Source organism: Quercus suber, unplaced genomic scaffold (assembly GCF_002906115.3).
Source record: "Quercus suber isolate HL8 unplaced genomic scaffold, Cork oak 2.0 scaffold_490, whole genome shotgun sequence".
Taxonomy (NCBI): Eukaryota; Viridiplantae; Streptophyta; class Magnoliopsida; order Fagales; family Fagaceae; genus Quercus; species Quercus suber.
Window position 1 is genome coordinate 145,092 of NW_027069939.1, and position 16,168 is coordinate 161,259.

Here is a 16,168-nt window from a genome sequence, read left to right on the forward strand (position 1 = left end):
TCGGCCTAATTGAACCACCCCAAACCATCGTTAGGCTTGCTTTTATTTGATTCATCATCCCCTCTAATAATGCCATTACTTTCCCCTGACGAAAAATTGCCCACTGGTGCTTGCTTCCGTCTTCTATGAGGACTAGCCAAACTTTTTCCCTTCCCACTTGGGGTTCACACAGCAAAAGCACTCAGCGAACTCACGCCTTTAGATGGGCAACTATCACTAATCTTGATGTCAACTGAGCTGGGATGCAACCCAACCCCTACGACGAAGGAGAGAGAGTGAGCCAAAGACTGACTTGAGGGGATGGCTCGAGGAGACTCAACGGCTATATTTGTCGTGCCTTGCGAGTAAAATCCACTCTTTTCCAATGCAATATTAGAAAGGTCTTGTCTTCCCTTTTTCCCGTTCCCTTCAAAAGATCCGCGATGGGACTTAAAGTCATTTTTGGAAGGTTGGTGATTGGCTAGAGGCACATGGCCTTCCCTACTTCCTTTAGCACTTGCATCAGACCCATGGGCTGTCATACTTGTAGGGAAACGTGACTTACCTGCTTTGGGTCCTGCATTTCTTCTTGTGACCAACATCCATGGTCCAAATTCCTCACGCGTCTCTTCATCTAGCTTGTCCACAGTTCGGGGTTCAGGCCAACTGGTCCCACTTCCTTCCCCCCCCCCCCCCCATTCAGACCGCTTTCCTCCTCCTATCTCTACTTGGGGCTAATTGCCCGGACTGTATATGGGCAAGCTTCTTGCCAATGTCCAGCATGGCCACATGAAAAGCATAAAGAGCTTATACCTTCATATTGGATTTCTTGAACCACCCCTTCCAAAAGGATTCTTCTAACCAAAGGCTTATTAAGGTCGACTTGGATGCAAATCCTAGCGTATCTTCCCCTCGTCTCTAAAGCCATATTGGCATCAATCCTTAAAACAGGTCCGATGGGATTACCAATCTCTTTAAGGAAGACAAGCTCATAATATTCAAAAGGAAGTTCAGGTAGGCGAGCCCATACTGCCACCAAGCTACAAACAGCCAATGAAGGTTTAAAGTTTGGTTCCCACATTCTCATTGTTAGGTAATGGCCCTTACAAACCAAGCCCCCCCCCCCTAAGCACCCTATCATAGTCCTCAACAAGGCCAAACTGAATCAAAAATGAAGTCCTTCCCCAAGTCTACACAGTCTAACCTACCCGCTAGTTTCCACATGCTCATCACCCTGGAGTGCAGGAAATGGAAGCCCACTGTTCTCCCATAAACCTTAACTATAAGTGCATGAGCCCATTTAGCTCTAATGTGGCTTCTAGTCTCCGGTTGGAGCTTTACCGCTATCAGACCCTTGTTCAGATCATCAATGTCCACAGCAGGCACACTACTCTCCATGTTTGCTACTTCCAAGTTGAAAGCTTGCATAAACGCTCCTGGGATTTCACCCAAGAGTTTATCCTTGAAGGATATCGGGGAAGTAAAAGCAGTGGTGTCTGTTGACTCCTTGATTTTTTTGGTACTCCGTTGGAGTTCAGCATCTTCCTCTCTAGACCGCTCACGCTCAGGCCTCTCACACTCGGACCTCTCACACTCCATCTAACACCTTGACTATTCTAACTTAATTTTCTCACCCAAAACCATAATAAATAAACTATCATGTAATATCACTCAAGTGATCTATCCTTGAGGAGGAGAAGGATTTAAGTTTGATATATAGCACTTGAGTACAAGTGATATATATAATTTTCAAGTAATATATATATATATATCTATGTTTTTTTTTTTTTTTTTTTTTGAGAATCGAGTACAATTTATATAAACTGCTTGATTCAATATATTATCCCAAATATAAAGATGCTTGGAGTTGATTGGAAAAAGGTGCCGAACAAGACAAATGATGGCGGCCATGATATTGTGATTATATTTTTTCTTTTTTCTTTTTTTCTTTTTGCATGAAAACATTATTAAAAAAGGTTATCAATTATATATTGGCCGGATGGTTGCGTCTCTCTCTTCTCCCAATCACACGTCACATTGGGCAATAAAAACTGTGATTTGATCTATGCAATTATGAGGAAGGACATTGAAAAAGAAAATGGAAAAAAAACAAAAGAGTCTTTAAGATAATTTTTAAGGATATGTTAACTTAAGGTGACATTAAGCAATTTTAGGAAATATAGAGTCAATAAATAATTTTTGAGTTTTTTTTTATCATTTAAGTACTATTTTTAATCACCTTATAATTTATACAAGTTTTTTATTGTGAATCATCAAATAAATCATTCTTAAAGGCACTATAACATTTTCAATTGTTAATAGAGTTTATATTTCATTTAGGGTATATGTTACTAAACCATTTTAAGAAAATTTATAGAAAAAAAAATATTAACTTTTTTATATTTTAATTTTTATAAAATTTTTTAAAATGAATAATTAATTTATGCCTTAAGGCATACATCAACTAAATCCTTATTAATAAATTATAAATCATTTAACACGTGAATGATAATATTTTAAAAATTTAATACTATTTTATGAGAAATATAAATAGTTATTAAAAAAACTATTACTTTTATNCTCTCTCTCTCTCTCTCTCTCTCTCTCTCTATGGTGGGTGAGGTAATGGATCAATGATGGTGCGATTTGGTATAGTGGTAGTGCAGTGGTGTTTTTGGTGGGTACGGCGGTGGATCGATGGTGGTGTGATTTGGTTTGTCTCTCTTCTCCCCTCACATCGTTAGACAATCAATATAAAGCATGACATTAGACTCATGTATATATTTTCTTTTATTAAATTTTTTTTTTTTTTTATATCTGAGATAGAAATCTCATTCTAGTCTAATTTAAATGTATATATGTGTGAAACTCTCGTGGAGACTTAAACCCCGCCCTTGCCTCCTTTCTTACAAGAACTTACACTTGTAAAGAGACTATCATGCGAAGGATACACAATGATGTATATCATGTTAATAGACATATGCCACATATAAATATAATAATATTGACTATGTTTAACAATATTACCCCACATAATATTTAGCATGAAACCATAAGATTTTTTATCCATCAAATAAATTCTATAATTTTAGATAGAATCAACGTGATAATAGATAAATTAGATAGTACAATTACTAATTCTTGGAGAAAGCCTACTCTGTGTTATATGAAAACAACTACCCTTTATAAATTGGACAGAGCTTGAATTTGAACAATTTTATGTTGATCACGTATTATGAAATAAAAGAAATAATTAGTAAGACACGGAAATATGAAGATAAATATGAACTTCTCAAGTGGTCATCAGCACTTTTTATTTTTTGAAAAAAAAAATAATAAAAAAAATAAAATAAAATAAAAGTGGTCATCCACACTTTTCAATTGATACAAGGATACAAGTTGTTTTTTTTTTTTTTTTTTTTAGTAATTTGGTAAACAACGGATTTCATTAAAGATCAACTAGGAATAGTTTCACAAACATTAGGACATACCTATTACGATACAAACCAAGAGAATCAAAAAGCAAAACGGGGTTTATAACAGTAGGGGGCAGCAAAACGCGAACCAACATCAATGGAAGAGGCTCCCAACTTAGCAAGAGCATCAGCGCAGAAGTTCGCTTCTCTGTAGCAATGAGACACCTTAGCCTGAGGCAACTGCAGCAGGAGGTCCCTGCAATCATCAACAAGTCTAGAGAAGTCCCCATTAGACCTGCTGTTACAAGAAATAATTGAAATTGCTGCTGCTGCATCAAGCTCCACTTCAACTGCTTAGGCTTGTATATCAACACACAAAGCCAGCCCCTCACGCAAGCCCCACAACTCAGCTGCAAGACTAGAAATTGCATCAATCTTTTTTGCAAAACCAGCAACCCACTGACCATCCCTATCTCTAATAAGTCCTCCACATCCAGTAAGCCCATTTGCACTAGTGACTAACCCATCAATGTTAAGCTTATACCACCCATCAGCAGCTTTAGTCCATCTTATCTCCTTCAACCCCATATCTTTCTTTTCGGGTTGACTGTCAACATAATAAATGAATTCTTGCACTTGCATTTCAACCTGCTTCACCAGATTAGGATTACAAGCACAGTTTTTGAAAACTCTATGATTCCGTTGGATCTAGAGATTCCATAATCGAAGGAGGAAAAACTGGGACCAGTCATAATTCTTATCCACTGCACAGCTAGAGCTTTTGGCATTTAAAAGAAGCCGTCGGTCTAGCTCTAAGGAAAAAGAAGCCCTAAGCTCAGAGGGGCATGTCGCCAGGCTCCAGAAGTTTTGAGCTATGGGGCAATCCCTTAACACATGTAAAATGCTCTCTCTATCTTCAGAGCAAGAATCACATCCACCAAGCTCAGTAATACCTCTATCACAAAGGACACTCTTCACGGGGAGACTCTGATGGAGGCACTTCCATAAAAACATGTGGACTTTTGGAAGGGTTCTCACCTTCCATATCCATTTCCCCTTGAATTCAGGGGAGCGCTCATCACCTACAGCCAACAGATAGGCATTCTTTGGGTCAAAACTACCATTGAGATTAAAAGTCCAACTTCTCTGATCTTCTCTATCTGAGAATCTACGAAGGGGAGTGGCTAGGATTACATGCTTGATATCCCGAGGCAAATCAAAAGACAGAAACCTTAAATCCCAACTTCCATCCAAAATAATATCTCTAACCAAAAGGTTCTCCTCCCTTCTAGAAAGGGGCCTTCAATCAAGGATCTCAAACAACTTGCATTGAGCCACTTATTGTGCCAATAGCTCAGCATGCTATTACTTCCTATAATCCACTTAGAGCCTAACTCATAAATGGCCTCACCCTTCTTGATAGCAGTCCAGACCCGAGAATGAGCCCCTTTCCTGCGTGCTCCCAGAGACTAATACTTTTTACGCAAAACTTCAGCCTAGCCAGCATCTCTACAGAGATGCATTCTCCATGACAACTTAGCAGCTAACGTCAGATTTCTTCCTTTGGCCTCCTGAAGGCCCAAACCACCTTTAGCTTTTGGTTTTATGACTTTCTTCCAATTTACCATATGCATTTTCTTAACCGAATCATTTGATCCCCACACAAAATTTCTATTGATTTTGTCCAAGCTATTTAAAACTCTAAAAAGGGAGCATGCACCCTTGCATCACATAGGAGGGAATGGCCAAGATAACAGCCTGAGACAAAACGACTCTACCTACCATGGACAGCAAGCTAGCCTTCCAACCTTGCAGTTGGGCTTGAACTCTCTCAATGACAAAATTTAAGTCTTGAGAAGATGCACCTTGATGCTTAAGGGGAAACCAAGGTACTTACCAAGGTTGGGGGTAGACCTAATACCAAGCACCTCACACATCTCACTGTGATGCTCAGGACTGACATTCGGAGAGAAGAATACCTTCGATTTTAGGAGGCTAACCTTTTGCCCAGATAACTCACAGAAGGTGTCCAAGGCTTCCCTAATATTATAGCAGTTCTTCATGTCAACTTTAGCAAAAAGAAGCAAATCGTCGGCGAAAAATAGATGAGAGAATTCCAGGCCATTCCTCGAAGCTTTTATAGGGTCCCAAAGCTTAGCACTACATTTCTCCAAAATAAGATACCCAAGCAACTCCATGCACATAATAAACAAGTAGGGAGATAAAGGATCCCCCTGTCTAATTTCTCTAGAGGGCAAAAAAGACTCAAGCTTCCCCCCATTGAAAAGCATAGAAATGGATGAAATTGAGACACAGCTTATAATAAGCTTAACGAGATGTGGAGGAAAATTGTAGAGCTTCAACATATCACATATAAAATGCCATTCCAGCCTATCATAGGCTTTTTCCAAGTCTAATTTAATTGCCATGAACCCTACCTGTCCTTTCTTTAAACTTATGGTGTGGATGAGTTCTTGAGCTATGATCATATTATCAACCCCCATTCTACCCGAAACAAAGGCAGTTTGGAAAGGGGAGATGAGATTTGGAAGATGAGGCCTCAATCTCTTAACAATCATTTTTGTGACAACCTTATAAATAGTGTTGCACAAGCTGATGGGCCTAAAGGAACCCAAACTATTAGCCTCAAGGCATTTCGGAATGAAGGTAATGAGAGTTTCATTTAAGTATCAGGCATGGTACCGCTGCTGAAAATCTCCTTAACTTCATCAAAGACAGAACTCCCCACAATATTCCAATACGCTTGGAAGAAACCAGCGTGCAATCCGTCAAGTCCAAGTGCCTTAAAAGGTTTCAAACTCCAAAGACCATCCTTAACTTCTTGTATCGAAATATCCCTCGACACCTGATCACTCGCCTCTGGTGACAAACGGCTGCTCCATGAAGGAATATCCCAAGTCCCCTAGGAGCACTGACAGCACTAGATTTAAAAAGATCCTGAAACCCTGTCCTGATAAGGGCAGCAACCTCATCTTCATTGTGATACCAGACATCATGACTATCTTTTAAACCCACAATTCTATTCCTTTTCCTCCTGACCAAAGCCGAGGTGTGAAAGAATTTTGTATTTCTATCACCTTGTATAAGCCAGTTATACCTAGATTTGATGGACCAGAACTCTTCCTCCTGTTGTAAAACATCAAAATACTCCTTCCTTAACTGGTTTCAATCTCCAGGAGGTGTTCACTTGGTGTCTATTTGCAATGCTAGTTTGAATGCCCCTCAACCTAGCTTCCACCCTGTTCTTCCTCTGAAAAGGTTGCCAAGACATCTTTATTCCAAATTCTAGCATCTTCTGTGAATTTCTCTATATTATATTTAAGAATCCTATCATCTTCCAAGCATCACCTACTGCCTTAGGGAAAAGGTGGTGACATCCACTATGTTAGAATCTGAAGCCATCAGATCTCATAGTCTGATCATAGGAGAGTTATCACACTTCACAAAAAAAGGCACAGAGAGAGAGAGAGAGAGAGAGAGAGAGAGAGAGAGAGAGAGAGAGAGAGAGAGTTTGGAATTGAATAAAAAAATATTTATTTTTGGGATAATTACAATAAACCCACCAGTGGTATGGCCCGTTTTCATTTTACCTACCCGTGGTTTAAAACTTTACACTTTGCCCACCTGAGGTAACTTCCATTAGCCTTCCGTAACCTGCCTCTCCGTTTGCCGTTAGAAAAACACATTTTTAGGCAAAAACAAATATAACAAGAATCAAAAAGCTAGGATTTTGATTGCTTAAGGACTTCTACAAGAACAAAATGGAGGAATATAAATCAAATATAAATAAAAAAATCCAATAGCTTCCAGAATCAAAGAACTCTATTCTAATCTAATATACTACATTGGGCCCCACTAACATGATTCTTGTTATGGCACTTTTTTAACATTTCTAGACAAAAAACTCAAACATAGAACTGTATTCCAGCGGCAACCAAAAGCACATGTACTGTAATCTATACAACGACTAACTCATGAAATCAAACCCATATGTTTATTCTTAACATCCGAGGGGCCAAAGGGAAAAAAGAAACAAAAATCTCCATCCACCAAAGGGCAAGTTAGATAAATAATGAATACATGAGGCCCACTGAGTTAAATCCAATCAAATTGCAGTAAATTAACAAACCCCCAAAACCAAACCCAACATAAAACCCAATCTCATTCTCAGATTGAAAGTAGCAAGAGAGAATCAAAGGGTTTCAAATGAGTTCCAGCAAAGGTGAGAGGAAGAACCATTGTCGTTAATGGTGGCGGTGAAAGAACCATTGCAGCAGTGCAAGTTGTAGCTTTTGCCATGGGTTCCTCAACAATTTGGTTTGGTTAACATGTGGTGAAGTTCTTGCTAGGGATATGCCAACTAGGTGTTTTAATTGGAGTTCTACCTCTTTTGTGTTGTGGGTCATATATGGGTTTATGTAGATATTGTTTAATGAGAAAGGCTAAACAGTTTATGTAGACTTATTTCCTATATGATATGAGGGGTTGCCCTAAATTAATAAAAAGTGAATCAGAGTGGTCCAAAATTTCCTATATTCGATGTTTTGGTAATGATGCTATTAAAATTCATCCCTAGCTGTGTAGATTGGTCCAAGACAGATCCTAGCCATAAGTTTTCTCATATTGAATCAACCAAACAATTATCAAAGATTGCCAAATTCCCTTTCAGTTTTTTTTTTCTCTCTCTTAAATTTCCAGTTATACTTTAAGAAGTAATAATAAAATGGAATGTTCTATTCTCTCCAGCTGCAAATGATCGAAATTCAAGAGCTGCATTTGATGACAAACCAAAATAAGAGAAGCTCCAGATTTGTTTGCGCAATGGTAATACAAAAACAATGTGGTTAGTCCATCTTTCACTCTCGCTTTTCTTTTATAGATTTCTTAATTTTTTTTCTCTGTTTTATTTTCAAGTGTAATTTCCAAATTTTAAATGTGCCTATAGGGTTATTTGATGATTATCTAGTTGGAGAGAGGCAAGAAATTTTTTTACCTGCAAACAAGTTCAAGTATTTAAATTTCTCCTTTTGCCCAAGTCATTATTTCTTTCTCAGCATAACACAATGCAAGAGTAATGCAATGATATATTTTTCTAGCTTAGATTATTGGTAGAATTTCTGTGAAACAATCTTGGACAATATTAAGGGTCTACTTAGATCCATAGGAAATTTTAGGAAACACATGCATAATTTTTCAGATCTATAAAATTTTCATTTGCCCAAACTCAAACACTCAAATACACCTTGTACACTAAAAAAAAAATCTTTTTTTACAAATTCCTGATGCAATAAGCTATTCTTGGTATAAAGTATGCATAATAAAAGAACACCAAAATCTGCTTAAAATTCCGCAGGGCAAGGATCTCGTTATTATAAAGAAAAGAAACCTTTCCCTATCCTAGCTGCCTTGACTAATTTAAGCAGGAAGTATCATATTCTTTTTTCCTTTTCCTGTCTTGGATTTGTTCATTTTGCATGATAAGTAATGTCTGTAATTCCATTTATCTAAAGCAAAAAAAATATGTCTCTAATTCCACTATTTTACTATTTCATTTTTCCATCTACTCTACTTAATAAAGTGGAGAGTGGCCCCATTTATGATGACTCAATTCTTGATAGAGTCTTATGCAGGAATTGAAGTCTCAATTCTAATATCCCTTAAGTCCAAGTAATGGAATGGACTAGATTCATTTGTATAGTTTTGCACAAGTGATTTTGCTATAATTTGGGTTCTCCTTTGCTGTAACAGTATCGGTCTTTGTGTTGTATATGGAGGTTGCAGGTTGCAACTAAAGCTGCAATATGCTGTACAGAATGATGTAGAGTTTGCTCTGCTGTCTGGTAGTTTGGCTAGCACCAATTTTTTTTTTTTTTTTTTTTTTTTTGTGTGGTTAGATAGGGATTAATTTAAAGATTTTGAGTTTGTTTACTTTGCATGCATCATGTGAGCCTAGATTTTTGGGTTGGGTCTTCTCCTATGTGATTTCAACAACTATGTGTGTAGGTATGTGTAATTATTTTCTGTCATTTTTGTGTGTAAGCATTTGGGTTGGGTCTTATCCTGTGTGATTTCAACGAACATGTAGTGTAAGAGTATAACTTTTGTTGTCAGGTGTCAACCACTTTGTTTTATGGCTACTGTAATTGTTGTATAACTTACTTTGGTCCTTTGAATCGACTCTTTTGTGGACCTATTTTATGTGTAATTTAATAATTATATAGAATTTGGGTTTGATTCATTTCTATCTGTTTAAAATATTTTTATATATATATAAAAAAAAAATTTGAGATGTGGGTTTGTTTATAAATCTATTATAGGATGCTGGGTCTTGTCTATTAATATTTGAATTGTTGTAATCTAAGACTTTTAGGGATTTTTATAGGTTTGGGGTCATCAGGAAGATGGGTTTGATTGAATAAAGAAAAGGGGCTATTTGGCACAATATTTGTGAATTCATTAGATTTCAACAATAATTATGTTTTGTTTGGTTTTTGAGATAAAGTTGGAATAGAAAATTAATTTGGGTTTTTGACTGTGGATTGATTTTGATGGTCAATATAACAGAACCTTCTGCTATTAGGGAGCTTGGTAGAACTTTTTTTTTTAGTCCTAGAGTGGCTGTATAGCTTAGGGACTGAAACAAAATAAATAGTAAGATTAAAGATTTTGTTTTTTTTTTTTGTTTTTTTTTTTCCAAGAATTTTTCTCATCAACAAGAGGGTTGTTGTAATTTGATTCAATCGACCACTTTATGCTGGTTGATGACACATTGGGCGACAGTTTGGATTTAGAAGTTGATGACTTAATTAAAGTGTGACAACATAGCAGATAAAGATGTGAGTGATGAAGAGATTGAAGCAAAAGAATTGGAAAGGCAAATGTGGAAGGATCATATCAAGCTCAAGAGGCTAAGGAAAGACAGAAGATTGTAGCCCAACAAGTTGTAGAGAAGAAAAAGCCCAGGCAGACCTCTAAGATCAGGCTTGGAGGAAGTAGACCACAGGATGGGATTCTCAAGTATAGGCTAAAGCTGATGGAAGTTTGCAAAGCTCACGGCTTTGTCTATGGTATCATTCCTAAGAAGGGTAAGCCAGTGAGTGGTGCTTCTGACAACATTGGAGCTTGGTGGAAAGAAAAGGTGAAGTTTGATAAGAATGGGCCAGCAGCCATAGCCAAGTATGAAGCAAAATGCCTTGCCACGAGTGAGGCAGAAAATAATTAGAATAGGAACTCTGAAAGCATTCTCCAAGACTTGCAAGATGCTACTCTTGGGTCACTTTTTTCTTCTTAAATGCAACACTCTGACCCCCCTCAAAGGAAGTACTTGCTAGAAAAGGGAGCTCCACCACCTTGGTGGCCAACTGGAAATGTAGATTGGTGGGTGAAGTTAGGGCTACCGCATGGTCAAAGGCCTCCTTATAAGAAGCCGCATGATTTGAAGAAGATGATGAAGAAAGTTGGAGTATTAACATGCTGGATCTGAATGAATGCAATCACATGTTGCAATCTTATAAAAAAAAGTTGTGCACATCAATTTAAAGGATTCTGCAATCACATGTTGCTGAATGCGTAGCAAACTTGAAATGTCATATTTACATGTTTGCACATACCAAATTAAAAATGTCACATTAAGTTTGATTGCACATATGCATATTTATTCTTGATGTGCTGCTACTTTAAAGTAGTGAGAAGGGAATTTGAATTATGCATGTCAATCTATAGAACAAATGGGGTTTAATGGATAGCTTAGTGTCATATTTGATATTTTTATGTTCTGGTCTTTTGTAGGATAGTTGAATAATAAAACACTGCATAGTGATTGACTTTGCATGGATTATAGAAGGATTCACAATTCTAAGATATTTCTGAATGCACTTTTTTTTTTTAACTATTTGCTTTGTCATTGCCCATTAAACAATAAGTTAGAGCAAGAGTTGCACTTATCAAGTTTAAAAAAAAAGGATCAAGAGCTGCATATTTAGAAATTGATTTTTTCTATCTTCGATCTTAAAAAAAAAGAATCAGATTCAATTCTAGTTGCATTAACAAATTCTATTATTTTATATGGATTGTAAATAATATAAAATGTCTTTTTTAATGAATGTTCTGTGAATTGTTATTTGTATTAGTTTAAAATATTATTGATTGATGATTGTGAAAGGGGTTTTTTATTTTTGCTCTGTTTTGTGCTTTGTCAATGGGTATCATGGCAACAATCTAAAATCGACCTAACTTTGCAGGTAGAAAATTTGAATGGGAATTCTACATAGTTAAATGAATATAATCTCAAGTTTGGATGGGAATTCTACATAGTTAAGAAAGTTTTTGACTTTGTTATAGAAACTGACAATAAAATTTAGCTTGAGAAGTGCATATTTTTTTAATATAGCAAACTTACAAATTTGATATCTAACTTCTACATGTCGTAATACATTTCTTAACGTGTTTTAATGACAAGCTTATATTAGTGGTACTTCAAATGAATGTAAGAACAACAAATGAAGAAGATACAAAAAGTACTTTAAAGTTGTCTACCAATTTATTGGAAATTGATATTTTAGCATTTATTGGATATTTGAGGATGTAAAGGATTGAAATCCTAATTTTAATTTTAATTTAAGTTTGATTTATATTTTCATTTCGTAATTTAATGTTTCATATCAAGGATAGGAATCCTAATGTGAAATCAAAGATGATGAAACAAAGAATTATTTAAATCTTCGTACACAATAGCTATCCCGTGCATCGCACGGGTTAGCGACTAGCGGGGTAATAAAAACTGTGATTTGATCTATGCAATTATAGAGGAAAGACATTGAACAAAGAAAATGGAAAAAAAAAACAATAGTAGTGCTTTCAAGATAATTGTTAAGGATATGTTAACAATAAGGTGCCACTTAAGCAATTTTAGAGAATATAGAGTCAATAAAGCTAATTTTTTGAGTTTTATTTATCATTTTAGTACTATTATTAATCACCTTATCAATTTATACAAGTTTTTTTATTTTGGTGGACATCACAATAAATCATTCTTAATAGGCACTATAACATTTTCCAATTGTTAATAGAGTTTCATATTTCACTTAGGGTATATGTTACTAAATCATTTTAAGAAAATTTTTTATGAAAAAAAAAAAATGATCAACTTTTTTTATTTTCAATTTTTCATAAAATTTTTTCTAAAATGAATAATTAATTTATGCCTTAAAGGCATACATCAACTAAATCCTTATTAATAAATTATAAATCATGTTAACACGTGAATGATAAATATTTTTAAAAAAATTTGATACTATTTTTATGAGAAATATAAATAGTTATTAAAAAAACTATTACTTTTACTTTTTTCATAAAAAGTTTATAAAAATATATTCTAAGCGAATGTCCTGAAAACTTTTATTAACTTTAAAAAATCATTAAAAAATAATTATTTTTATTTTTACGTAAAAAATTTTAAGAATAATTTTTAAATCTGGTATATTAGTTAACTTTTCTCAAAAAGCAACTAAAAAAATAAATAAAATAAGAATTCTTCTGGAGCAGAGATAGGAAATCTATATTAATGTCTCATTAAAAGCCTCTTTCCGTAGTCCCCAAATTATAGACGGGAGAGGTTTGTGTCCAGTGATCAGTTTCACCGGACACGTTGAGATGTAGACACATGTTTGTATCCTAGCATAATTTCCCACCATCCACTTTCACATGTACAACTATCCGGAAGGCACAGCTAGTATTTTTTATTTGGCTGAATTGAAGGTAACAGTAGTGCTTGCTAAACGAGAATTCCTAGATAGCAATCATTTTTTGTAGTGAAGCACAGGTAATAAAACACATGGTTCAATGCGAAGGGATATATTTTATGTATTTGTTTATGATTCTTGTTAATGAGTGTTCTTAAGGTATTTGTTATTGGGTCATTTTAAGAAAGTTTTAGTACTATTCTTGGAAATATTAAAAAATTATCAAAATATTTAGCTACTTTTTTTCCTAATAAAAAATTTCTAAGAATAGTTCATAAACTAATATGGCATGCATTAACTTTTATCTTTGTATATTATAATATATTATATTATAATACTATTATATCTTATTATAAGCACGGTTAATTAATAAAAAATTTCTAAGAATAGTTCATAAACTAATATGGCATGCATTAACTTTTATCTTTGTATATTATAATATATTATATTATAATACTATTATATCTTATTATAAGCACGGTTAATGTGTCCTCTTGGAAAAATTATTAATAAATTATTTTTAAATAGTTTTTAATATAACTTTTTTTTTAAAAATTATTTTCTAAATCAATACTCTTGTGCTGCGTTTAGATGACATGATTTGGACATTTGAATATGGATTTAGGTGATTGAAATTCAAATATCTTATTTGGACAATTTAAAAACGATCAAGGGTTTGGATTTGACAAAGCTATCAAGGATTTTAATACTTTAAAATGCTTGAATTTAACATAACTCCTAAAGTCAATAAATGGGAAATCAAGACATTTCAAATCTATTAATTTAAAATCCAAATCCAAGTCTAAATCCAAGTTTCCAAGCACAACCTTAGGTTGCATTTGGGAACTTAGATTTGGATTTTGATTTTAAATTAATAGATTTGAAATTAAGGGATTTCAAATCCAAATCTTTGACCTTTCTTAAACTTTCCAAATCATGTTATCCAAACACACCATTAGGGTATTTGTTACAAAATTCTATGATTATTAAGGGAATAAAGCATTTTCTTTTATGTTTGGGAGTATGTTACAATTTTTCTCCTAAAGTTTAAAATCAAACAATTTTATTCTTTCTAGAAATAAGCAAATATTTTCATTTCATTACAACCTTTTGTCTATCTTTCCCACAATTCTACAAACGCTCTTTGGAAAAAATTTATCTACAAAATTAATTGTAACCTAAGGCTACAACCTTACTCAATAAAATAAACTTTACTACGTATTTTGAAAATTTAAATGTTGAATTACATATTCTTTATGCTCTTAATACACATAACAAATTTATGTTGGGATTAGTGCCTTTAAATCCTATTGTATGATGCTATGTATGATATTATGTATGACATTATGTATGACATGATGTATAACTTAATATTGTAATTAATAAAGTTGTTTTATTATTATCTAAAATAATGGTAACATGAATATTCAGACATTATCATTTAGTCCATGAGATGCATAGTATGTGATTTATGTGATTTAGTCACAGAAGATATAAGTCACAAGTTCTTTGTAAACTCAGAATTTTAGTTCATAGTCAGTGATGAAATTGGGCATTTCATCTGCGAAGACTATAACATATCAACTAAGATGATTTGTCTTGATCATGGAAGTGGAGATTTCTAGTTAATGTGTTAATATGTTTTAAGAGTTAAGACATATTGAACTAGACCACTGTGAGATTTATTATTCTCCGAACGACTGTCAATTGAATAATAAATCTCACAACTTATATTTGCATGAACTCTTAATCCTGAGAGAATAATGGACCTAATCATAAGTGTAGGTTGCTTTGATATATCAGGAGTGAGATCTAAAATAACGGTCAAAATCTCAGTATGTTGGGCAGCCACATTTCGTGTTGATGGAACATATATTCTCAAGATGGAATTCATAGTCTCTTAACAGAGATATAAAATATTCCCTTGAGATAAGTTTAATGAGTTTAGTTATTCAGAGAGTTAGGCCTAACCACTTTGGTAAGAAATTACTAAAGTATACATTTATGAAATTGAATTTCATAAATATATAATGAATAACTTAAAAGGATTAAACCAGGTACTCAAGGATTAAGACGTAGTAATCTTCAAAGTGACAGTTTATATTTATGACTTTGAATTACTACGAATATTTTATGAAGGGGTTGCATGTATAATAAAGTTTTGGGATATAATTTATTAATAAGGCCTAGAGTGCAATTATATTTATATAGTGGTATTAAATATAATTAATGGTAACTTTGGACTTGTCAAGAGTTGACAGAAAAGCCCAAGGCTCATTGGAGCTAGTGTCTTATTGGTCCTTTTGGTCCCACTCTAAGCCACACATTAAAGCCCAATTGGAAAGGCCCAATAGGCCGGCCCAATTAGATAATCAGTTATATATAAAGGGAGAGACATACATAATTTTTGTTAGAGAAAAAGTGAGACACTATTGTGAAGTGGTGTGTATGTGCGAGTGAAACCACTCAATTATTCTCCCTTGGAAATTGATTGAGAGACCACACTTCTTGGGCGTAAAGTGGAATTGGAGTGAAGATTAAAAGTGTTCTCAAGTACTTATAATCTTTTGTTTTGAATTTCACCGCACCAAGGTACGCAATCTTGTTCTTAAATTCTAAATTTTACATAATGCAAGTTATCTATCATGAATGAAATAGATCTTTGTTTATTGCTTCCGCTATGTGTTTTGTATGAGATACAAAACCAGATTTAACCAACAGAAGGAACTAGCCATAACTCTGATAGGAAAAAGTAAGTACAAAGCACTGGACACATAGCGGACAAAAAGAGGAACCTCCTAAATCGAAGGCCTAAGTTTACTCACTCCACTAGTGATGCCTATCAAAAAGGTATTGATGCAAATAAAGGACGAACTTTCTTTGTAATGGTCTAGACCAATTTACGCTCCAGTAGAAGTCAGAGACAAAAGTAAGTACTGTAGATTCCACCAAGATCACGGTCACCGCATTGACAAATGCAGACATCTGAAGGACCAAGTAGAAACCCTAATT

General features: G+C 34.5%; 2 protein-coding genes across 2 annotated transcripts in view; one reads left to right on the plus strand and one right to left on the minus strand.

Moving 5' to 3' along the window:
* Nucleotides 1-703: 703 nt before the first annotated feature.
* Nucleotides 704-1,578, minus strand: LOC111984273 (uncharacterized). Its single transcript, XM_024015898.2, has 2 exons — nucleotides 1,188-1,578; nucleotides 704-1,008 (listed from the first exon to the last, which is right to left on the minus strand). Exons 1-2 carry the CDS (start codon nucleotides 1,576-1,578, stop codon nucleotides 704-706), a joined length of 696 nt encoding a protein of 231 aa, XP_023871666.2.
* Nucleotides 1,579-9,015: 7,437 nt separating this feature from the next.
* Nucleotides 9,016-16,168, plus strand: part of LOC112025419 (probable LRR receptor-like serine/threonine-protein kinase At1g07650) — a 59,531-nt gene continuing 52,378 nt past the window's right edge. The window contains exons 1-3 of the mRNA XM_065763058.1: nucleotides 9,016-9,083; nucleotides 9,165-9,256; nucleotides 10,304-10,592. Of these exons, the coding sequence (XP_065619130.1) occupies nucleotides 9,016-9,083; nucleotides 9,165-9,256; nucleotides 10,304-10,592 (449 nt within the window). The remainder of the gene's footprint in view (nucleotides 9,084-9,164; nucleotides 9,257-10,303; nucleotides 10,593-16,168) is intronic.

Bases quoted from the DNA above. Each gene is read 5' to 3' on its own strand.
- LOC111984273 (XM_024015898.2), bottom strand. From the start codon at position 1,578: ATGGAGTGTGAGAGGTCCGAGTGTGAGAGGCCTGAGCGTGAGCGGTCT. The intron at 1,009-1,187 runs GTAGGTTAGACT...GCTTGGTGGCAG, and splicing joins GAGCATGTGGAAACTAGCGG to TATGGGCTCGCCTACCTGAA.